This window comes from Pleurodeles waltl, chromosome 8, assembly GCF_031143425.1.
Source record: "Pleurodeles waltl isolate 20211129_DDA chromosome 8, aPleWal1.hap1.20221129, whole genome shotgun sequence".
In the NCBI taxonomy this organism is placed as follows: Eukaryota; Metazoa; Chordata; class Amphibia; order Caudata; family Salamandridae; genus Pleurodeles; species Pleurodeles waltl.
Genome location: NC_090447.1, coordinates 1539182776 through 1539208122, shown reverse-complemented (window position 1 = coordinate 1539208122; position 25347 = coordinate 1539182776). Strand labels below are relative to the sequence as shown.

The 25347-nt window shown below is 46.2% G+C and overlaps 1 protein-coding gene across 1 annotated transcript in view; it reads left to right on the top strand.

The window, feature by feature from the left end:
* HSD3B1 (hydroxy-delta-5-steroid dehydrogenase, 3 beta- and steroid delta-isomerase 1) overlaps positions 1–24231 on the top strand; it is a 37247-nt gene extending 13016 nt beyond the window's left edge. The window contains exons 2-3 of the mRNA XM_069202991.1: positions 251–415; positions 20176–24231. Coding sequence (XP_069059092.1) covers positions 251–415; positions 20176–20993 — 983 coding nt within the window. The 3' untranslated portion in view covers positions 20994–24231. The remainder of the gene's footprint in view (positions 1–250; positions 416–20175) is intronic.
* The last annotated feature ends 1116 nt before the right edge of the window (positions 24232–25347 follow it).

Here is a 25347-nt window from a genome sequence, read left to right as displayed (position 1 = left end):
GCCTCCTGAGTGAGGCACACGTGGGGCTGTCCATGCATGCGTCTCATCAGTGAGGCACACCTGGGGCTGTCCATGTATGCTCCTCCTGAGTGAGGCACACCTGGGGCTACCCGTGCATGCGTCTCATCAGTGAGGCACACCAGGGGCTGTCCATGCATGCGTCTCATCAGTGAGGCAACACTAGGGTATGCTCATCTTACGTTTTTAAAGACTCCACACTTACTCTGGTGTTCTTCTTCTGTTTCTATAGATTACCAGGGAAAGACGAAGCTGCAGCTGATGAAGGGGGACATCCAGGACGCCATGCTGCTGCTTAGGGCCAGCCAGGGCCTGTCGCTGGTCATCCACACGGCAGCCATCATTGACACGCTGGGGAAGTTCCCTGCGGAGAAGGTCATGGGAGTCAACGTGAAAGGTAGGTGCCTAAGAGTCTGGTAGGGTTGGAGGGCACTCCATGCAGTCTCATGACCCCCGGTGCTGAGAACTGAGTCAGCACCAGGGGTCAGAGTTCCAGGACACAGGTGCACCATCATGTTAGCCATGAGTTCACCAGGAAGGCCCTTGTCCCTGACAATAAAGAATCTATTGTGACCAAAGTAAGAAGCATGACATTAAAAACAAAGAATTCTCATTTTAAGTGATAACAAAGGAACTCTGGAACATATTTTCCTGTTATTAATGACTTCAGCACTAGAAGGTTAGGGTTAGGTTGTTAGAATTATTAGGGTTACACGAAGGTTAAACTTAAGTTTACACAAGTGATTCTGCTTTATTTATGGTTTGGATTAGGACTGTTGTGAGTGTTAGGTGAACTGCTAGAGTTTTGGTTAGGTTGGATGTTAACACTGGGGATAGTGTTGTGCCTCTGATACTTGTAGGGTTTGGATTAGGACTGTTGTGAGTGTTAAATTAACTGCTAAAGTTATGGGTAGGTTTGATAACACTGGGGATAGTGTTGTGTTTCTGTTACTTAAAGTTTTTGAATTAGGGTTGTTGTGAGTGCTAGGTGAACTGCTATAGTTATGGTTAGGTTGGATGTTAAGACTGGAGATAGTGTTGTGCTTCAGATAGATTTAGGGTTTGGATTAGGACCGTTGTGATTGTTAGGTTAACTGCTAGAGTTATGGTTAGGTTGGATGTTAAGACTGGTGTCAGTTTGTGCTTCTGATAGTTTTAAGATTTGGATTAGGTCTGTTGTGAGTGCTAGGTTAACTGCTAGAGTTATTGTTAGGTTGGATGTTAAAATGGGAGATAATGTTGTGCTTCTGACACTTTTCGGGTTTGGATTAGGGCTGTAGTGAGTGTTAGGTTAGCTGCTAGTTATGGTTAGGTTGGATGTTAAGACTAGAGTTAGTGTTGTCAATTTGATAGATTTAGGGTTTGGATTAGGACTGTTGTGAGTGCTAGGTTAACTGCCAGAGTTATTGTTAGGTTGGATGTTAAGACTGGAGATAACGTGCTTCTGACACTTTTCGAGTTTGGATTAGGGCTGTAGTGAGTGTTAGGTTAACTGCTAGTTATGGTCAAGTTGGATGTTAAGACTAGAGTTAGTGTTGTGAATTTGATAGATTTAGGGTTTGGATTAGGACTGTTGTGAGTGCTAGGTTAACTGCCAGAGTTATTGTTAGGTTGGATGTTAAGACTGGAGATAATGTGCTTCTGACACTTTTCGAGTTTGGATTAGGGCTGTAGTGAGTGTTAGGTTAACTGCTAGTTATGGTTAGGTTGGATGTTAAGACTAGAGTTAGTGTTGTGAATTTGATAGATTTAGGGTTTGGATTAGGACTGTTTTGAGTGCTAGGTTAACTGCTAGAGTTATGGTTAGGTTGAATGTTAAGACTGGAGATAATGTTGTGCTTCTGACACTTTTCGGGTTTGGATTAGGGCTGTAGTGAGTGTTAGGTTAACTGCTAGTTATGGTTAGGCTGAGTGTTAAGACTAGAGTTAGTGTTGTGCTTCTGATAGTTTTAGGGTTTGGATTAGGACTGTTGTGAGTGCTAGGTTAACTGCTAGAGTTATCGTTGGGTTGGATGTTAAGACTGGAGATAGTTTGTGCTTCTGACACTTTTCGGGTTTGGATTAGGACTGTTGCGAGTACTGGTATGCCTGGGTGGAGTTCAGAGAGTGTGACTCTTTGGATTTCCGCGGAGTTAAAAAAAAAACCTCTGTGGAATTGCCTGGAGGCGGAGTTCCGTGACTCGCTGAGTCCTGAATGCACCCGATCTCAGAAGTACTAAGCAAGGTTGGGCCAGTCAGACAGGGTTTGGATTAAGACTGTTGACAGGGTTAGGGTGTGTGTTAGGGTTATATGGTTAGGTTGGATGTTAAGACTGAAGTTAATGTTGTGCTGCTAATACTTTTAGGATTTTGATTATGTATAAAGCTCCCCTTTAATGATTTCACATCCTTGGGTGGGGGACTGTATCTCACATTCCACTTGTCTAGTATATGGTTTGACCCTCCCCTAGGGCCTGCACTGTTTTCTAAAACTTTTGCCAATGCTTGTTGTTTTTGATTCACAGTCAGGTTACCTCCTGTCCAAGCAAGGGCCCTCACTCTAGTCAGGGAAAAGGAGAGTCACCCTCAGTTAACCCCCACTCACCTCCTTGGTAGCTTGGCACACGCAGACAGGTTTAACTTCAGTAGTAATGTGTAAAGTATTTGTACCAACACACATAGTAATACCGTAAAACACTACCAAATGGACACCACACCAGTTTAGAAAAATAGGTAGTATTTATTTAAATCAAACAGGACCAAAATGACAAAAATCCAACATATACAAGTCAAGACATGAATTTTCAAAAGAATAAGAGTCTTAGGCCCTCATTTCAGGAACGGCGGTAAAAACCACCTACCGCAGCGGCCGCCAAAAGTCCATCGTCGCGGCTACCAGCCATCTGCCATAAAATGACAACTGCTGGATTTCTGCCACAAGAATGGTGGAAATCCGGCTGTGGCCATACTGGCGGATGGCGGTAAGGTGGCGCTGCTGCCACCAGCAGCGCCACGCCAGTAGACCACCGGCAGGCGTATTATGACAAATAATACGGCCTGGCAGTGTTCTGCTGTAGGACCCTCTGGATCCAGGTAAGTCGGGTCTCCGACAGGGGAGGGAAGTGTGGGTGTTGTGTGTGTGTTTGGGGGGGTGTGAATGTATGTGTGTGCATGAATGCGGGTGTTTGTTGAGTGTTGAATGCGTGTGTGCATGTACGGACATGTGAGTGAGTGTATGTTGTAAAATGTGAATGCGTGTCTGCGTGTGTGTTTGGAAGTGTGTGCGGATGTGTCTGTGATTGAATGTAAGCATGCGTGTATGTATGTGTGAATGAGTGTGTGTATGCGTGTTTTTGTGAATGGGGGTGTGGATGTTGGAGGAGTTTGGAGATGTAGGGGGAGTAGGGGGTAACAGGAGAGGTAGGGGGGAGACCCCTTTCAGTGACAGGGAAGGAATTCCCTTTCAGTGATATAGCCTACCGCCATGGTTTTCGTGGTGTTATGAACGCCATGAAAACCATGGCGGTATGCAGGGTTATAATCCTGCAGGTGGCACAATGGCGGCCGCCTGGCTGGAGATGGATATCTCCAGCCTGGCGGCTGTTACCGCCGTAGTGGTTGGAGTGGTACATTGGCAGGCTGGCTTCAGTCAACCAGCCAATGTCATAATGTGGTGGTAAATACCGCCAGCCTGCTGGCGGTACTTACCGCCACATTATCGTCGATCGCCAGGGTCGTAATGATCCCCTTAATCCTTATAAAGCAGTGAGAATGTTGTTGTTACACAAAGTACCTGGTTAGCGTGAAAAATAAAGCCACATGGACGAGTGTGCGTCGGAAAAGAGTTGCAATGCGTCTATTCCATACTCACAAGTGAGGCTGTGTGTCGTTTCCTTATCTGGTCGGGTTGGCGATGTGTTGACTTTCTCCCTCGCAAGAGAGTGATGTGTTGATTTCCGGGCAGGGCACCTTGGATCCACAGTGTTGCGTTGACTTGGATGCCCAGGGACAATGCGTGGAAAATCCGGACACAAGGTATCAGAAAATCACGCTGGTTGGGGTTTGCGTCCTTATCAGCCTCAGAATGGTTTAAGCAAGAAAATGCCTACTTTCTAAAAGTACAAAAATAACAGATGATGCACGGAATGCCGAACAAATCAAACATTCACCTCCAGTCACAGATCTGGGTTTAATTCATCCTTTTTTGGCTGATATGCCCTTCATCAGCCAGGCTAGTTTGAATCTGGTGGCATAGCAAGCACAGGACCCATGTCTAGGCATACCCTTCCCACTTGGGGTGATAAATGCAGAAACAACAGATGATGGACGAAATGCAGAACAAATCAAACATTCACCCCCAGTCACAGATCTGGGTTTAATCCATCAGTTTTTTTGCCTGCCATGCCATTCCAGTTAGGACCCAGCCATATGCAAATCAGCCTTGACCCTGTTCCCCATGGGAACAGTCCACCCGAACTGGACCAGAAAAAAGCATCCTGGGACCGGTTTCAGGATATCACCCTTCATCAGCCAGGCTAGCTTGAATCATGGTGGCATAGTAAACACTGGACCAACGTCTGGGCATACCCTTCCCACTTGGGGCTACAAATGCAAAAACAAGAGATGATGGACGGAATGCAGAACAAATCAAACATAGCCTGGCATGAACAGTGTACTTTGTTGAGGGGGCCCCTTGGAGCTCTGGGGCCTCCTTCACAGTGGGGGCTGCAGCGGCCTTTGTTAGGCCAGTGGTTGGACAGCATTTTCTTCATTTTCGTATTTTTCTTTGTAGTTTCTGCTTCAATTCTTAATATTCAGTTTGATAAGTTTTGCATTCTTTGTTATCACTTCCCTTCACCTCCTCTTCTGGAAGTCTAATGCCCAGAGCCTAAATTCCATGCATGTGTAAATTATATTTACAGTTGAGAATCCTTCCATGGTCATCAATTGATCAAAACACCTGATCTCTTTGTAATGCAGAATTTCACTGCAGAGGGGCCGTGTACTCCTATCCACCTTGGTCTCCCATCACATAGAACCTCAAGTATTCAGGTTAAAACACTGATGTGCATTTGTTGTTTAATATGACTCCCATGCAGGTCTTTGACTGCTCCAATGCAGGTATTTACTCCAGTGAAGATCTCTAATGCAAGTCTTCCAATACTCCAATGCAAGTATTTAAATGCTCCTATACAACATTCTGGATATTCCAATGTAGATCTTTAAATGCTCCAAATCAGGCCATTTCAATACTCCACTGCAGATCTCTGAATACATCAAGGCAAGCCTCTGTATAGTTCGTTGTAGGTCTGAATTACGCACTACTGGTCTTTGAGTACTCCAGTGACGGTCTTTGAAGACTGCTTTACAAATCCCTGAATACTTCGATGCATTTCTTTGCAGATTCCACTGCAGGCCGTTGAATACTCCAGAGCAGTTCTTTTGCATACTCTAATTCAAGACTTTGAATTCTCCAATGAAGATCAGATTCAGGTCTTTGCACACCCCAGCACAAGTGTTTGATGACTGTTCTTTAAATGTTCAGAAGAGTGTCTTTATAAGTGCTAAACAGATCTCCAGATAATCCAGTGCATATCTCTGAATACTGCAAAGCAGGTCTTTGGATACTACAATGCACGTCTATGAATATTTAACACAAGTATTTCCATACTCAAATGCACACCTTTGAACACTCCAGTACAGACTTTTAAATACTCCAGTTCAAGTCTTCAAGTACTCCAGTGCAGGGCTCTGAATCCTTCAGCGGTGGCCTTTGAATAATCCAAAGAAGATCTTTGAATATGGCAAGTTATATCTTTGAATACCCCAGTGCAGGCCAATGAGTACTTCAATGCAAGTCTTTATATACTTCCATTTAGGCCATTCACTATTTCAATGTAAGACTTTAAATACACAAATACAGTTCATTAATGATCATACCCCCAACTATTACAAAGTGCTCAGGTGCCATGCTAATAGCAGCTTAGGTGCTACACATGTTTCATTCAACAATAATAATAATAATTCAGTACAATTCTATCCAATGCATGTCTTGTTCTGCTCTAATTCAGGTCTCTAAATACTCTATGGAAAGTCTTTGAGTATTCCAAAGCAAGTCTCTGAATACTCCACTGCAGGCTTTTGGGAGTCATACCCCAGGCTACTGAAATGCACTGGTTCATTCTGCACTATACAAGGACCAATCAACAATAACGCAAAAAAAATGCAGGTCTTTCAATACACTACACCAAGTGTACCTAGGAATACTACAATGCAATTGTTTAAATACTCCAGTGCAGGCCTATGAATACTCCAGTGCATATCTTCAAGAAATCCTATGCAGTTCAATGGGTTAATCCAATGAAGTTCTTTGAATACTCCAATGCAGGGCTTTCAGTACTAAAAGAATCTTTGAATATTCTAATGCAGGAATTTGAATATTCCAGTGTAGGTATTTAAATATTCCAAATCAGGTCTTTGAAGACTGCAGTGTATAACTTTCTGTATTCCAATGCATATCTATGAATATTCCAGTGCACATCATCGAATACTCTAAGACAGGCCTTGCAGTGCTGCAGGTCAGGTCTTTGAATATTCCCACACAAGTCTTCAAACACTCCTGTGCTGGTCTTTGAATACACTCATGCAGACCACCGAATACTCCAATTCTACTCTGAATACTCCTACACAGCCCTTTGAATACTCCAATGCAGGTATTTGAATACAGAAATGTAGACCACTGAATACTGCAATACTGCTCTGAATACTCTGATGCAGCCCTTCAAATACCGCAATGTATCTTCGAGTACTCCAGTGCAGGTGTTTGAATAGAGTAATGCAGACCACTGAATATTCCAATTCTGGCCTGAATACTCCGACGCAGCCATTTGAAAACCCCAATGTAGGTCTTCAAATACTCCAGTGCAGGTGCTTGTTTACTCTAATGCAGACCACTGAATGCTCCAATACTGCTCTGAATACTCCAACGCAGCCCTTAGAAAGCCCGAATGTAGGACTTGAGATACTCCAGTGCAGGTCTGTGAATACAGTAATGCAGAACATTGAATACTGCTCTGAATACTCTGACACAGTCTTTGAGTACCCCAATGTATGTCTTTGAATACTCAACTGCAGGCCTTTGATTACTCTAATGCAGACCAATGAATATTCCAATACTGCTCTGAATACTCCAAAACAGCCCTTCAAAAACCCGAATGTAGGACTTCAAATACTCCAGTGGTGGTGTGTGAATACAGTAATGCAGAACATTGCATACTGCTCTGAATACTCCGACGCAGTCTTTGAGTACCCCAATGTATGTCTTTGAATACTCCACTGCAGGTGTTTGAATACAGTAATGCAGACCACTGAATACTCCAATGCTGCTCGGAGTACTCAGACACAGCCCTTCGAATACCCCAAAGGCGGTCTTCGAATACTCCATTGCATGTATTTGAACCCTCCAATGTCCATCATGATGTTGGAACTTACACTTCATGACGTTATTCCCGCGACACGCTAAAGCATCAGTACATTCTATAAAATGGGCTGTGCTGTTCCCCAATCCAAAACATTTCAGGTCTCTACTTTGGCACACAGTGTGATCTTGTCCTTCTCCTGTGTCTTCTCTTCCCATTGGCTAAGGTAGCATCATCCACACAATGGGGGTGATTCTGACCCCGGCGGTACTAGACCGCCGGGGCCAGGGTCGGCGGGAGCACCGCCAACAGGCTGGCGGTGCCCCGCAGGGCATTCTGACCGCAGCGGTTCAGCCGCGGTCAGAAGAGGAAAACCGGCGGTCTCCGCTGCCCTTCTGAATCCTCCATGGCGGCGCAGCTCGCTGCGCCGCCATGGGGATTCAGACACCCCATACCGCCATCCTGTTCCTGGCGGTTCGCCCGCCAGGAACAGGATGGCGGTATGGGGTGTCGTGGGGCCCCTGGGATGGGCACTGCAGGGGCCCCCGTAAGCGGGCCCCACTTTGAATTTCACTATCTGCATTGCAGACAGTGAAATTCGCAACGGGTGCAACTGCACCCGTCGCACCTTCCCACTCCGCCGGCTCAATTCTGAGCCGGCGTCCTCGTGGGAAGGGTTTTTGCACTGGGCTGGCGGGCGGCCTTTTGGCGGTCGCCCGCCAGCCCAGTGCAAAAGCCAAAATACCCTCAGCGGTCTTGCGACCGCGGAGCGGTATTTTGGAGGGGGGAAGTCTGGCGGGCGGCCTCCGCCGCCCGCCAGACTTAGAATGACCCCCAATGTGCCTGGCAGAACATAACAACATAACATAACTCAGCAGCATAAGAAGAAGAACAACACAACACACATAGCAAAGCCTAGCTTAACAGAACAGCACAGTATGGATTGATGTAACATCACAACAGGTCTGACAATGTACCATAAATGAGGACACCATCACACAGGCTACTATACCCTTATATGATAGCATAGCAGAGTATAGCAGCATAGCGTAATATAACGGAGTAAAAGCATTGGATGATAGCATAATACACCATAACAGCATGCCTTCACATATCAAAACAACATCGTCCTATTAAGTAAACAGGTTTCTGTGAGGAATAGCAAGCATACCCCTTGTAGGAAAGTACCCTCGTTCTGGCATGGTTACCCCCACTTTTTGCCTGCTGCCAGTATGCTTTGACTGTTTTCACTGGGATCCTGCTAGCCAGGACCCCAGTGATTGTGCTCTCTCCCTCTAAACTTAGTTGCCTAGGACTTCGCACACCCCACAATTTTCATACTGGTGTCCCCATATAAGTCCCTAGTATGTGGTACTTAGGTACCCAGGGCATTGGGGCAACAGGGGTTCCCCATGGGCTGTAGCTTGTATTATGCCAACCTTGGAGCCCATGCAAAATGTGTCTGCAGGCCTGCCATTGTAGCCTGCATGAAAAGATGCATGTACCCTTTCACTACAGGTCACTGCAGCAGGTCACTGTAGGTCACCCTTATGGAAGGCCCTGCTAGCCCAGTGGGCAGGTCCCTGTGTGTGAGGGCACCCTGCATGAGCAGAGGTGCCCCTTCGAACTCCAGCTCCATTAGACTGAACTTCGTAAGTGTGGGGAAGCCATTTTACCCGTGTTCTGGACATAGGTCACTACCTGTGTCCAGCTACATAATGGTAACTCGGAACCTGGGCATGTTTGGTATCAAACATGTTGGAATCATCCCCCAATACTGTTGCCAGTATTGGGTGTATGATTCCACGCACTCTGGGGACTTCTTAGAGGACCCCCCAGCATTGCTCCTACCAGTCTTCTGGTGTTTTCCGGGCAGCCCATGCTGCTCCCACCCCTCAGACAGGTTTCTGCCCTCCTGCTGCTTGCCCACCTCAGGTAGAGGAAGGCAGAACAAAGGATTTCCACTGGGAGAGGGAGGTAACACCCTCTCCCTTGGAAAAAGATGTTACAAGGCTGGGGAGGTGTAGCCTCCCCAAGCCACTGGTATGCTTTGAAGGGCACATTTGGTTCCCTCTTTGCATAAATCATTTTGCCTCAGCCCAGGGACCCCTGGTCTCGGTTCTGGCGTGAAACTGGACAAAGGAAAGGGGAGTGAACACTCCCCTGGCCATCACCACCCCAGGGGTGGTGCCCAAAGCTCCTTCAGGTGGCCACTTGATTCTGCCATCTTGAATCCAAGATGGGCATAGGCCCCTGGGAGCATCTGAGTGGCCAGGTCAGGCAGGTGATGTCACAGCCCCCTCCTGATAGGTGGTCATGTTGCAGGTGACCAAGCCCCCTTCCTGGGCTATTTAGGATCTCCCTCTTGGGTGGGTCCACCGATTCGACGTGCAGGATTCCAGCAGGACTCATCTGCATCGTTTACTTCATCTTCTGGCCACTGAAACCGCAACTGGACTCTTCAGGAACCAACAATCTGCAACTTCAGTGATGACTCCGCTTTGTTACATTGTTTCTCCAGTTCCTTCAAGCAACTGCATCATTTCCCTGGCTGTGCATCCTCTGAGGTCAACAAGACTCAGCTTGCACTAAGAAGTAAGAAACAATCTCCCTTAGAGTGAAGGAGTCATTTCCCTGTATCTGCAGGCACCAACTGCAATGACGACTGGCTGCGTGGATCTGCTCTCCTCCGGAACTGCATGGATCCTGCATCATAGGTGGTGGTCCTCCTGTCAGCTGCCCAAGTTGGGGGATAGTAAGCCTTTGCTTCTCCTTGCAGGACAGTCCCCTAGTGCACCACGATTCTTTCAGCTACCAAGGCTTGTTTACTCCTGCTCCAAGGGGATCTTCAGGCTTCCTGTAGCCCTGGCACCCAGCACTTCTTCCTGCCAAGCACAGCATCCTCTCTGCTGCTCCAGCGATGTGGGACTCCTCTTCAGGTGTGCTGAGTGGGCCTCACTGTGACTTGCTGTGCCTGCTGCCAGTGGGTTGCCTGTGGGGGATGCATCCTCTTTTCATGACTATCCCAACTGCTCAGGGTCCCCCCGGACTCCCCTTCTTGGGTTGAGTCCTGTGGGCCTTGCTGGACTTCTTCAGCCTTGCAACCCTTCTTTTTCTTCTTCTGCATTTACCAAGGCTTGTTAGTGGTCTTCTTGCACCACTGATCCACTGCAACCCGTCAGGCAACATGGGACACCATCTGCATCACTTCAGGGACTCCTCTTCAGCTTCTGTGCTGCACAGCTGGTCTTCCTCGTCCCCCGTGGACCTGGTCCTGCATCCTTAGAAGGGTGGGTAGTGGCTCCTGCCACAACCAGACACTCCACCACAAACTGGACTTGGTCCCCTTCCTCTGGAGGTCCTCTTCTGCCAGAATCCACTGTTGGGTTCTTCCAGTCTGGTCTCGGTCTTGCACAATCCTTTTCCTAAGTCCTCCTGTTGGTTTAAGGAAAACCAGGTACTTACCTCTGCTCTCCTGGTCGCTGGGTGGTCACTCTGGTACTCACCTCTTGGGGTTCCTAGTTCCTCCAGCTCCTCTTTAATGATTCCATATCCTTGGGTGGTGGACTGTATCTTGCATTCCACTTTTCTAGTATACGGTTTGGCCCTCCCCCAGGGCCTACACTGTTTTCTAATTCTTCTGTCAATGCTTGATGTCTTTATGCTCCTTACTGATTACTATTCTTTTAAATAATTAGTGTGTTTACTTACCTCCATTTTGGGGCACTGTCTATTAGTATACTAGATTTGTGTTACCATAATAAAGTACCTTATTTTTGCAACACTGAGTGTTTCTTTCATGTGTGTAAATGCTGTGTTACTACATTGGTAATGCATGAGCTTTGCATGTCTCCTTCCTGGCTAAGCGTTGGCTGCTCATCCACAGCTACCCCTAGAGAGCCTAGCTTCTAGGCACTGCCTACACTTCATTAAGAGGGGATCCCTAGATCTGGTATAAGGTGATGACACCAGAGGTGCTCACCACACACCAGGCAAGCTTCCTACTCTCCTGCTAGTTTGGTATAAAGAACAAGAGCTGCTGCCCAACTCCTGCAAAAACTAAACAGCATTAGAGTTCAGAACAAATACTATTTAAACATCTCAAGTCAATTTAGCTAAAATGGTGATATTCAGTCATAAAATAATACCACAATTAAGAAATCAGAAATAAGGATAGAGATTCAATCAACGAAGGATGATCCAGAGCAGAGGGAATGATTGCAGATCAAAATCAATATAAGTGGATTGCGGTTAATAGGACGTTGGCTGCCCAAAAGGTGACCGGTGATAGAGCGAGGTTGTACCCAGGCAGTCAGCTCACCCTGGTCAGTAGTTACAGAGGATTCAGAACTAGGCGCTGCCTAAAGTTGACCATAGAGGTAGTGAGGTCTGCAAGTGTTGGCAAGACTTGATCGTCAATAGTTTTACTTTCACACTTCTTATCTATCAAGATAATATTACTAAACCTATAAACTCTGATTATCAGCATTTACATATCCCTCTCTTTGTGTTCCTCTGACTCTGGCATCTGTGAGTTAGCTGGTAGACTGGATGCAACCTATGCTGAAACTGACCTTCTATGTGCAGAAGAGCTCCTCAAGACAGAGATTTCAAATATTCACTCATCACATGGAGAGAGCCTGTGCTATTCACTCCCTGAACCTTTCCCCCACCCTTTCTGGTCACACTTCACCCTCTCCAGAGGATCCAGGAGGTCTCCTTTATGACTGCAATGATCCTTCATGTGAAGCTACTAACTCTTCTCCCAGATACGTCTCTCTCTTCCCTCCTGGAGAACCTCAAAGCCTCTCAAACAACTTCGCTGACTGAGGGTCACCGGAACCTCTTGTTAGCTCTTCGATCCCCAGCCTCATGGGTCACAGACCTGTTATTGTACTACGTGAGTGACCTCTGGCAGACATGAAATGTAGGAATTTAGGGCCATATGTACGAACACATTTCCCCATAGACACAGAATGGGTAAAACCCTTTGCTACATCTGGCCCTTAGTTACAATTTCTCTACTCTCTTTCCCCTTCAGCAAGTGCTAACTTCAAACTCAGATATCTCCTGCACAGCTCCAGGTCCGTGATTGAGCCCAACACTGAGTACTGATACCATCACCTCCTTGGATTTTTCCCTTTCACTTCTAACTAAATCCCAAATTAAGAATTTCTCACAAACCATCTTTGGAATTCTCTTATCTCCTGATTCTTCGGTTATTAGCCATGACCATATAGGCTTCAAATATTGACAATGTCTTATGTTTGCCTAGACAATGGCCACTCCTGCCTGTTGGAGGTCTTCCCATGTCAGCAGCCTTTTCACCCATCACACAAAGTTCTCCTGGGTGTTCTACAAGATCAAATGGGGATTACACTTTTCTCAAATACTTTACTTCATATTTCCGCATCTGGGACAGCAGATTAAATTATGCAACCCACTGTCTACACTGGTCTGTCTCCTCCAAGGAGTCCCTCAAGGCTGTCTTTTAGCTCATATCCTCCTACACCTATACGGTAAACCAGTTGGTCCTCTCCTCCACGCTGTCGGAGTAACCCTTCCCAGCATGCGGAAATCACACAACTGTGTCTGAAGATCTCTTCTCCTAATGAGACTTTTCTGCTAGCCTCTGTCATCCAAGGCTGGACGAGTCGCCATCATCTGAAGATCAGCCATCTCATGATTGAATTTCTTCTCGTCTCTCAATGATACTCTTTTAATCCTCTTTTATCTGGGTAGACCCCTTGCTCTTTACTTCTCACAAGGCATTATCAAGTGCACCAATCCCTTTAACTATTTATTCTTTGCAGACTCGTGTCATCAAAGTGCCCAAAGGTGTACTCTGCCAGTTGAGACTTATCTCAGAACATGTTTTCAAGACAGTAGCTCAATCCTTGGTTCTCTAGACTCCATACTCACTGTTGCAGCTGAAAACCATCTGGCTCTGCCGAAGGCGGTCCTCCACGCTGCGGCCCACCTTGGGTCTGACAGTAGCCGCTTTAACCTGATCAATCTGGTACTCGCTTCGTGCCATTGGCTCCCAGATGAGTATTCGGCTTCAGTGACCCTGGGGGTGAAAGAATAGGGAGCATCTCCACCAGCAAGCCAGGAATGCCAGAGCTCAGATGCTTCAGGAAGCAACTGAAAACCCACCTATTCTATATCACCTTAGAGTGGAGGTTTACCAGCGCTGGGAGGTCCTTCGAGTGGCCATGTGCTATATAAATCCCAAGACTAGAATAGAATCTTGGCAGAGGACCCCTTTCTACACTCCACCACATTCAAGGAATGGAAGGTGAAGAACCAGAGGAGGTGCAGCTGTTGGTCCACCACCCACAACACTCACAACATTCCTGATTGGCGAGTTAGATGGCCTAGATGTGACTGATTCAGGGTTTAGGGCAACACCATTCACCACTGTAATATGAAAGCAGGATTGTGGAGGTTGCAATGTGGGAATATCTGCACATTAGAAATGTCTGAGTGCTGCAACATTTCCAGGTAAAAGCAGAGCATTGCTCTAAGACTCCAGTGCCAAACATTTACCACTGCCTCAGGTGGTAAAATAACAATCCTCCTGCTCTGTTACTACTTAAGACATCAGTCAGCCCAAACCTGTGACAGAAACCATGCCCTAAATGAGCACTTCCCGTAGTCACAATATGTCATACGGCCCCTGCATTGTTCTGGGTTCGAAGAAGAGGCAGACCGGTTATGTGGAAGAGCAGAGGGGTGACAAGGTGCTACGTATTAATATAGTGTACTTTTCTTTGCTTTTCATGTTTTCTGTCTTGGTGATTTTTCTTGATGAACTTTATGTTAAACAAAAATACTGCAGCTGTGATTTTTCTGAATTGGACCCTTCCCAGAAAACAAGCAATGGCAAAGCCAACAGATCTCAGTTATAGAAGGGAGAGTTACTTTTAAGTCTCCATTTGCATGCAAACGCACACATCATGATGCATGTGCATGCCTCGCCAGCAACCTTGCAAAGGGTTTCTGTTAAGCAACCCACGGTAAACGGCCACTGATGAATAAAGAATAGGCCCAGGTGGAATTGTAATTTCGCCTGCACGATTGGCGGCATTTGGGTAAAGTTCCTGCAAAATTCTGCCAATTGCCCTGTGGTGGAATTATTCTGTTATACATGCCTTGCAGGAACAACGCAAGGCTCCACAACACCATGCAGCCTTCCACCACCATTTTATAATGCCGGCCGTCAGAGAGGGCTGCCTTTTGAGTAGATCTGCTGCCGCTCAAGCAGATTTTATACTTGAGCAGCAGCAAAATCAACTTGAATGGCAGTGCGCTTTTGTGCAATGCATGGTGCCGTTCGTGCTGATTTTCAGCGCTGCTCGCACTACCAGAGGGAAATTGCAGCGCGAGCAGCATATTTTCCTTCTGTTCGAAATTGCAGTGCGAGCAGCGTATTTTCCTTCTGTTCGAAATTGCAGCGCGAGCAGCATATTTTCCTTCTGTTCGAAATTGCAGTGCGAGCAGCGTATTTTCCTCCTGTTCGAAATTGCAGTGCGAGCAGCAACTGTGAACTGTTGGTAGAATTTCGTGAAATGTCAAAGAGTTTTTTCTGTAACTCAGCAGAATTTGGGGGATGAAACTCCATAAGTTCTGCCCACCCCTAATAAAGAAGCGTCATTGCACAAAACTGTGCCTGGGTTATTCCGCATGCGCCTGTGTTGTGTTGCACAGTAGCTATTTTGTTATTTTACACTTATCAGTTGATTAAGTCTGATGGCCATGTAATAACAGTAAATTTTGCAGCCATAGGGCCCTTGTAAAAATAAATAAATAAATAAAGCCAGTGAAAATGGAGAGTGGGATGGTGGCGCATTGGGGAGCAGGAGAGGAGGATGTGAGTGAGGAGAGTGTGTGCGGGGGACAAGGAGAAACTCAGCCAATCAGGAGACGGAGGGGATGAAATGCTTCCGGGTGGGTCAAGAATAGAGAAGGAAGTCATCAAATCAAGAGCAGGCACCTGAGATAGACAGCAAAGCCATCCAATCATGAGCAAGGGGCTGAACGAAACTTTCAGAATCGATTACGAATGGGAAACAATGGTTCTAGCTACAGTCAGACAAAAAAGAGCAACATTTTAGAATTGATAAATACATATAATAACACAGTAGGCTTTGACTGTGGATTCACTCAGAATAGGAATAGGCCTCCGCGAAACCAACATTGCGGTGTAATTCACATCATTTTGTGAATTTGGTTCTACTCTTGTTCTGCAAAATCTCAGAAATTACAGCAACACACCATTTAGTGTAAATATATGCAGTTACCGCAGAGAGGGCAATTTGCTGACGAATGTAACTGTGAACGCACAAGAACAGCAGCTATTGGTTGAGGTGCTCTTGTTTAAATGCATCCTCAAGCCAAATATTGTCACAAGGATGCATTTTGTGCTAAAATATAGGGGCATATTTAAGAGCCTCGAGCACCACTTTAACGCAGCCATAGCGTCATTTTTTTGCACTAAAGTGGCTTTTCTGCCACGCCATATTTACAAAGTGGCGCAATGCGTGGATTATGCCACTTTGTAACCCCTTGCACCACATTATGCCTGCGCCAGGCATAATGTGTGCGGGGGGCGTTCTGGCACTAGGATGCCCGCAAACATGGTGCAGTGAATTTAAAATATTTCATTGCACCATTTTTGGCGTCATTTTTAACGCCTGCTTAGAGCAAACGTTAAAGCGATGCTCCCATAGAAACCAATGGGATTCCTTGCACTTTGCTGCATTAGCGTCAACATTTGTGGCACTAGTGTAGCAAAGCGCCACAATAGCGTAAATGTTTTAAAGGCTACTGTGCTTACAACCGTCATGGTGCGCCGTGTTATAACTACAGCGCAACCATGGTGTCGTTAGGTGCCGGTAGGGGGGTCCACGAAAAGTGGCGGCCCACAGCTGATGTGCCACTCTTTCTTAAATATGGGCCATAGTGCGAAATGTCAATTTGCATTCTGCACAATTACACATAAATGCTCGTAATTTCATGTAAATTAGCCGTCCTTTCCGGTAATTATGTAAAAGACACGACATGCAATGTGCACTGCCCTGGTGGGGAGCAGCAGGCCCAGGATGGCCTTGGGGCCGGAGGGAGGTTAGCTGACAGTGAGATCTCTGCGTAAACTCAAGCGTCAGCGTCCGCATGTGTGCTCCTCTGCACACGGGTGAAGTCATGTCTCCCCGCGCTGCAACGGCGCTGTAAGCACTGTCGCCGGCTCCAAGGACTTCACTGATAAAGGGATTTCATATCAGAAAGTGAACGTTGCAAGGTTGCTCAGTGAGGCCTTGGAAACAAAGCAGAATCCATAACTTCTCTCGAGAGCAATCTGGGGCCTCGCCCAGTTTATGTAACATACTGGATGGTGCGCTGCCCAGGGACACTGGGCACAAATGTGTACAAGTGTTTGCATTTCATAACGGAAACTCCTTTTTCAAATGTACGAAGGGCTCTGTGGCATCACAAACTGCGTTTTTCACTTTCACAGTTTGGAAGTCACAAAATAGCAAATAGGAATTTCGTATCTGAGATTTCCTTAGCACACGTTCCAAGCATTTCCTTAATGTGAAATGGGCCTTTGGGAAACACTATTACCATCAAATCCAATTCGATGGTAACCGGGTGCAGAAGGTGAAAAGGCACCCTAGATGCACCTTTTGCAGTGCCTCGAAGTGCGCACACGCCCAGAGGATATAGAAGCGCTTTTGAAAAGAACCACTTTTTTTTTTCTTTGGCTTAAAGGGGACTTTAGGCCCATAGATAGGGAAGCTTTTGCATTTCCAAAATTGTGATTTCCTATTACGAAATTGCAAATTTGGAAATGCAAAACCATTACTCCCTGTGGGACTGAGGCCCATATGTAGGAATGGTTTTGAAATTCCTAAATACCAATTTCCTAATAGCGATTGTGATATTGTAGGAATCGTTATAAGATCATCAGAATTTTCTTACACCCCGTTTTGCATTTCCTAAATAGCGATTTCCTAGGATTCGCTATTTAGGAAATGCAAAATGGAAGTTTCCTATATCTGCTCCTGGTGTGTTAAGGCGAGTTAAAAAGTCAGTGTGGTTTTTCACACTGTCTGTTTGCGACCAAACCTTCGTTTATTGTGACACCTGTCACAGTGGTCGTAGCGCAAAGTGTCCGTTCACATGCCTCGTGATATTCCTGAAACAAGGACACTAGATACATACAAGGGCTTTCGGTCATCCCTCTTCTTCCATTGGTCTGTTCAAGTGTCAGTCACATTCAGCTTCTGCCCATCACAGCATGAGGGAGGGCTCAGGGGGTGACTTCACTCCCGCAGGCTGTTGATCACATCTCTGCTTCAGTTTCTGCTTTAACTTCAGGCTTCTCAAATTTACTTTTGTCAAATTTCCTTATCTATGTTTTTGCAGACATATCCGCACTACAACCATGTTTTGCTTTTTATTCTTTTAATGGTTATTGCATATGTTTACAAAAAAGGGTAAAGCATTACTGTATTCCCAAGGCAGACCTATTGGCTTTAGATACCTTTGTGTTTGTAATGTAAACCCTTTCCCTTCAATGGACAGGGCTGCTCTGAAAAACACATGCTTGCATTTATCATCACCATCAAAGCTTTATTCCAGCCGAAGCCTTAAAAGCACAAGTACAAATGTACAGAAGTGCACAATAAGTAAAGGTATAAAATCATCACATCAAGTAAAATCCTTAAAGCAGAGATTCAAATGAATATCTACAGCCGCCATGTATCAATGTAAAGTCAATGGCCCAGATGTCACCTTAGAAAGATTAACAAACCCTCCTATGGAGTTTCCACATAAGACCCATGCATTTAGCCAGTGGGACTGTAAACAAAGAATGGGAATCCAACCACAAGTGACTACGCATGCCCAATCACCTGCAAACAGGAGCCGGCCAAACACTACCTGGGCGAGCGTAGAGCGGGAGGCAAAGAAGACGACAGCAACACGTTCCCTTGACAAAGTACACGCTGGGCAGATATCAGTGGCCCCAGCGGGCAAACCGACAGTAAATGCTTTCAGGGCAACGTCCCCACTCCGACCTGGAAGCATAACGTCTGGTCCAGAGGCGCTGTGATCAGTTCCCAAAAGGATTCGTAGCAAATTTTGAGGCTTGAAACAGTAGAATTCTTGGGATAATCTGGATAAAACAGACTTCCCAAAAGCATCAACCTCCACGCTTTCCCAATAAAGGGCCTTCAGAACCTTCTTGGGTGGAAAAGGTGTTGTTGCAGGGCGGTCCCATAAGTCTCCTAGGCCAAAAGTTTTGGGCAACACACCGAAGCCATGGGACAGTGTGGAAATGATCTGCATCCAGGAGATTTTGCAACACCAGTGCGTACGGAGCTAATTCTTGAGTGGTCCACAACCGCCTCCAGAACATCAATAATCATCCTCAAAGCTTTCTAAACCCATATCACAACGTAGTGGATGCAAAGGGGTACTGGGTGGAGGAAATGCGAGATTACAAATAAATTTGTTCTCCACTGATAAACGAGGGTCAAGATTGGTACAATCCCATAATTCTGCTGTAAATGATGCCCAAGGCTTGGGCATCATATACACCACGTACCAGAGAAATTTGCTTTGGATAGGACGAAAGATATTCCCTGAGGAGGGCACTTGTGATTTGGCTAACTAGTAATTCCCAAATATGAAAAGCAGTCCTCTGTCCCAAGAGGGCTCCTCCCCGTTGCCATTCTTCCCTTAAAAGACTTATGAGGATTAAACATCCCTTTAGTTTTATCAGTGTTGACCTCCAGGCCCCGGGAGGAACAGAACTCCTCAAAGTGTTGGAGGAGTTTCTGCAAACCACTCTGGGTCTTGGAGATCAAGAGGGTGTCATCTGCAAAATGTAATATTGGAATTTTATTTCCAGCCAACAAGGGGACATCTGTGTCAATCAGCGCTAAAAAAGAAACAATATCGTTGAGATATAATGAAAAACATGAGACATTATAATGATGGCTGCTGTTCCCCCTAGGTCGAGGAAGCATCTAGGGCCATATGTACAAACACTTTTTCCCATAGACACAGAATGGGTAAAAACCTTTGCTACATCTGGCCCCTAATGTGTTAGGAGATGCTTTGATCAAGGCGGTCTCGGTGCGGTGATTGGGCTGGAAGCCGGATTGGGATGGGTCGAGCATGTTGTCTTCGAGGTAATCTGTGAGCTGGCGGTTGAGGGCCTTTTCCAAGACTTTGGCGGGGAATGGGCGGAGCGAGATGAGGCTGTAGTGTTTGATGCGAGATGGGCCGGTAGTTTTTAGCACCAGTTTATTTTCTGCAGCTGTGCATCTGTTTACGCCATGCTTACATTTCATGGCTTGTCGGCTGCACAGTTATGGCTCCCTGGGCTCTCTTTAGCCTTTGACAGAGGCCTGGATAGTGCAGCCTTCTTCTGGGTAAGTCAGTTCCTGTGATGGCACCCGCTGTAGGTGGGCGGGGTGTGGCCTTAGCATGTAATACTGAAGCTTTCCTGTCTCAGAGATGGGATCAACCTCATAAGAAATGATTGGAAACAATTGGAAGGGGGAAGAGCAGAACTAAGAATAATGAAGATTACCGGTAAGAAATCTGAGCATTCTAATTGGCTGAGCCAATCTTAGCCTTCTATACATTGTGATAGTGAAAGTTATGCTCTTACTAGAAATTCTAAAAAGGATTTGTAAATTTGGAGCTTCCTTTTACAGCCCAATAACCACAATCTCTTCCTTCCAAGGTACCCAGCTGCTGTTGGACGCCTGCATCCAGAACAACGTGAACAACTTCATCTACACTAGCAGTGTGGAGGTTGTCGGTCCGAATATGAGAGGGGACCCTATCTTCAACGGCACCGAAGACCTGGTGTATGAGAGCAACGACAGCTTCATCTACGGCCGGAGCAAACGCATCGCTGAGAAGTGTGTCCTGCAGGCCAACGGACAGCCACTGGACAACGGCACCAGCCTGGTGACCTGCGCTTTGCGTTGCATGTATATCTTTGGAGAAGAAAGTCAGTTCTTGATGATGCACCTGGACGGCGCCATCATGAACAGAGATGTCTTCCCGAGGTTGTCCCGGAAGGAGGCTGCGGTGAACCCAGCCTTTGTGGGCAACGTGGCATGGGCACACATTCAGGCCGCCAAAGCTATGCGGGACCCAGAGCTCGTGTCTCAGGTCGGTGGGCAGTTTTACTACATCTCAGATGACACCCCACACCTGAGCTACTCAGACTTCAACCATGAGCTGGGAAAGGAGCTTGGCTTTGGGGTGGAGCCCAAGCTCTGCATGCCTCTCTCGCTGCTTTACACCTTTGCCTTTGTGATGGAGATGGTGAGCCTCTTGCTGAGGCCTTTCGTGAAATTTGTGCCCCCGACCAGTCGCCACCTGCTCAACTTGTTGCATACCCCATTCACCTTCTCCTACAAGAAAGCCCAAAAGGACTTTGGTTACAAACCCCGCTACAGCTGGGAGGATGCCAAGCGGATAACGACTGCCTGGATGGCTGCCCAGGTCCCACTGCGCAGGGAGATTCTGAAGCGACAAAAGCAACGTTAAAGTCTACGAGTAGCCCGTGGCATACTGGACAACACATGCTGTACCTACTACTCTGTACTCTGCTTCTGGTAAAACAATCAAGCTGTTTTTGATCCATGTTCTATTCTCAGGGTGGACGATTACTCCCTTGAATGCCACACTGCTTTCTTAACCTCTTTCGTGAGGAAACCAGAACATTTTATTCTGAGAACTTCTGAAAGTGGCAGAATCACATAAGGGTCATCCACACAAAGGAGTCTTAGCACATGTGCCTGAAAGGGCAGACTCAGTCCACTGTAACACACATGCAACAACTAGAGGTGGGCGGAACTCACAGGGTATTACTCAGCGGAATTATCTAAACTGTAAACTTCTTACTTGTATAGCACACTACTCACCCATTAGGGTCTCAAGGCGCTGTACGCATACCGCTGTGGAACCCCTCCTGGCTTTTCCCTGTGAGGTCCCCACTCCTGAGCACCCCCAGGGTGAAGCCAGGCATCCCAGCACTGTTGGGGCCATTGTGGAGATTAAGCAAGCTATTGCCCAGAGTTACAGAGTGGGACCCATGAATTAGATTAGGCACCAATGCAAGAATTATCAGGTCCGAGGAAATTGAGCCCAAGACCTGCCGAGGGGGGAATTGAACCCTGGTCCCGGGCCAGATTTCTGCATCAGGCTCTGCCACTCTAGCCATTGAGCCACACTTCTCCACAAGAGTAGAGTACTGGAATGACTGAGTATTGAGGAATCATTGGCCTGTTCTAAAAGCTCTGCGAGATTCCTCGGAGCTCCACGAGCACCAGAATGCCAATCTGTTGCACTGCTCATACTATATTTTGGTGCCGGGAGCTTGTCCCGCACTGTAAAATCAGCTCAAACAGCACTGCGCAGCGTCCTAGAGGGCGCTGCTTCTTTCCACCACTTGAGTAGATTTTCTACTCAGGAGGCAGCTTTCCAAACATGAGCTACAACTTTCTCAACACAAGCGGTAGCCACCTGCCGCACATGCTCCCTTTGAGGAATCTCACAGGGAGGCGATCTAGCGATTGTTTTTTCTCAGTTGCCAACTTAACGTAGGTGAGCCACGATCGAGGAACACTGCCACGGACGAATGGCGTCATATTTGCCGGAGTCCGCGCTCCAAGCGGAGTGCAGAGTGGGCAAAACTACGCAAATTCCGCCAGTGGAGGGCAGTGTTCCACCCACACCTAGCAACAACCTCTTGGTCACCTCCCCATTGCCTAACCTGTATGTCTAACTCTTTTACCACAGACGTCCTACTCACAGAGCTGCGTCCCCTTCTGAGATGCAGAAGTCCATCCTCTTGCAGGCCTTCTGCTGACGACTCTCGGTTCTGCAACCTCTGGATTGGTGGCAGAGATCTAGGGACAAGTACTTGTCCAAAACATTCAGTGCAGCTAGGACAGTGGTTACTTTCACTACTGCTCGCTAAGGCGCAGGTTCTGAGGTATATGGTGACCTCATACCTTGCAATGCCAAAGACTTGCCATGCACCCATAATCTAAAGTGCCAAACAAATATTTGTAAGAAGTCATTTGGGAAAGTGAACTGTCACTTGTGAACTGCCACACAATGAAGCCATGGTCACCAGACACTGTTACTTTACCAACACATTCCAAAACATTGGCTCCAGCTGGGGCACAAGAATTGCCAGATAAGTTAGGTGGTGTTGATGGTGAATGGACTAAAATAGGTTTGAAAACTAAGGGATGTATTCCAGAGACTGGGGTGGGAGTCATGGTGCTTGGGTGGGAAGCTGGCTTTGCTGTGTTCTGATAGGCTGCACTGGAAGTTTCTGATTGGATGAATGGAAAGGCCTATAGGAGGCAAGCGGAAGTGTTCTTGAAATAGAGGTGTCTTCGAGGTGGGCTAGAACGTGACGTGTGAAAGACCAACAATGCCAGGGCGGTGCCCTAAAGTACGAGAAGAGCACGTCGACCCTAAATCAATAAAGAATGCTTGCTGAATGAGTGGCATTTATTTGAGAATTCCATGTAGAGGACTCTTTCCCACTGTAATGGATAAACCTCTGGCATATTTAGAATTATGTGAGGACGAGGGTACACGAAGAGCAATTGACCCCAACTTTGTGCTGAATGAATACCCAGACCGGTAGCATTCAGTGCCTCTAGGTCAGATAAGGAAACTCTTGCCTTATTGATATATATTTATAGATCCACCTGTAAATATGGCCCAGATAGAAATTCATTGTCCCTTAGGCGAGCACAGGTTTGAACCAACTTACTAGCTTGAGCATGAAAGAGAGAAAGGCTGATACATTTTAAAAGTCCCACCTGTGACTACAACCCATAGAGACTTCCACAGACCCCTGGCAAGCACAGGTGTGAACCAACTTACCAACACAAGCAGGAATGCAGGGTGTGACCCTCACACTTCCATGACTGACCTGGAAATAATGAGTATTGGGCGACAATCAGTCATGCCAGGGATTGCCAGGAATCTATTTCATAGTTAGGACTGGTATCCCTTTCCCCAAAAGATGGACACACTATAGAAATCCACACAAAATATTTTTAAAGTTTTGTATTAAATTTTGAAGCCCTGTTCTAGTGCAGATATTATGAATAGGATTTTTGCAGAAGCAAAGATACCAATGGAAAAAATATCATACATGCAAAAATGAGAGACATTGGCAATATATTGAATAGCAATTATCAGTCAAATGAATGATGACATCAGTCTTTGTTGCAGCCCCTCCCTTCTTAGCCTGTAGAGTATGAAAGAGTTTCCCAGAATGCCTTGTAACACAGACATATCCTTCACTTATGGTAAGGGATATTCCCTGGTCTGCAGTCTTGCTTCAGGAAGTCTTTCTTGTTCATTGGTTGCACTCTCCTGAGAAGAAGCCAAATACCCTCAGCCCGCCGGACTGCATGACCCGGAAGTAGACTCTTTGTGACTTTGATGCTCTCTCGAAATGCTGCAGCTGCCTGTCTCTGCTAAAGGGCCTGTGTATCAACCAGTCTTATCTGCAACGTCATAACATTATTATGGGAAAATGAGCTTTATGATTCGTGATGTGAGCTATTGTAAATTGTGAAAAGAAATGTTTGAATTCTCTTGTCTAGATGTATTGCGTTTCTTCCTTAATATTATACAGCATGAACAAATGTACAACCTGATCCATTGATGTACTATCAATTTATACCTAAAGGATGATTATACTGAGAATACATGTAATGGAATATCAAATAAAAGCATACACTATCAAGTATACCTCAGTAATAATGTGCACATGAACAGCCCTGCCAAGTGTCACCCATCTTGCGTTAGAATAAAGAATTTCCGGTTATTTTCCCGCATTAGCACAATCACTGAAATTGTCACGCAGGTCCTGAAGTGCGGTAGAGCCTTGTTGCAGTTTCTCACTTTGCTAGGTAAGGTCCGAGTTGTGTTTATCAAAGGCCACAAGGTGGCGCAAGTGTACAACAGGAGGTTTCGGATTCTTGTCATGGTATGATATTTATATGGTTCCCGCACCTTCACCGCTTGATTCTGCTCGCGAGAAAGTGTCACTCATAGTCAGTGAAATGTCACTCACAAATACACTGAAATTATGAAAATGTCACACATAGCAGTCTGAAACCTTGGCAGCTATGCATGAATAAATGAATTCCGTACGTGTGCTCAAAAAGCAGGTTGAGCGAAGTGTATGAGATAACGTTGTACCTCTCTCTCTCTATCATAACACAATAAAAGCAAGAAATATTACTCATGAATGATCTGGAGCCTTTGGCTGTAAGTGAATGGTGAGCAGATGCATGGTGGGAACCTATGCAGAGAATACATAAACTCACAACACCACCTCCATGGGCAAAGCCACAGTGGTGCTGATGCAAAGGAAGGCAGGTCTAACCCCAAAGCTATCTCATGTCAGGTCAAAACTTCATAGCTAGCATCCATAGCAACAAGGAACACAGGGTTACCTGCAAATAAATCTGCAAAGTTAAATCATCTGGCCTTTCCAAAACTTAGGGCCTCGTTTACAAGCCCATTTCTCAGTGGAAGTGTCATTTTTTAACACTACTGCGGCACAAACAACCCCCCACACAGCGCAGTATTTACAAACTGGTGCACTGGTACGACTGAGCCATTTTGTAAAGCCTCGGCCCACATCATATGTGCACCAGGTATAATGTATGCAAGGTAGGCGTTCCCCCACAAAAATCCCCGCAGAAATGGTGCACTGAACTCTACAAGCGTCATTTGTTTAGTGCCTGCTCAGGCAGGCGTTAAAGTGACACTGTGCTGTTTAAATGGGCCCCCCTTAGCATTGCTGGACTAGCGTCAACGTTTCTGACACTAGTCAAGCAATGCTAAGGTTTAGCAC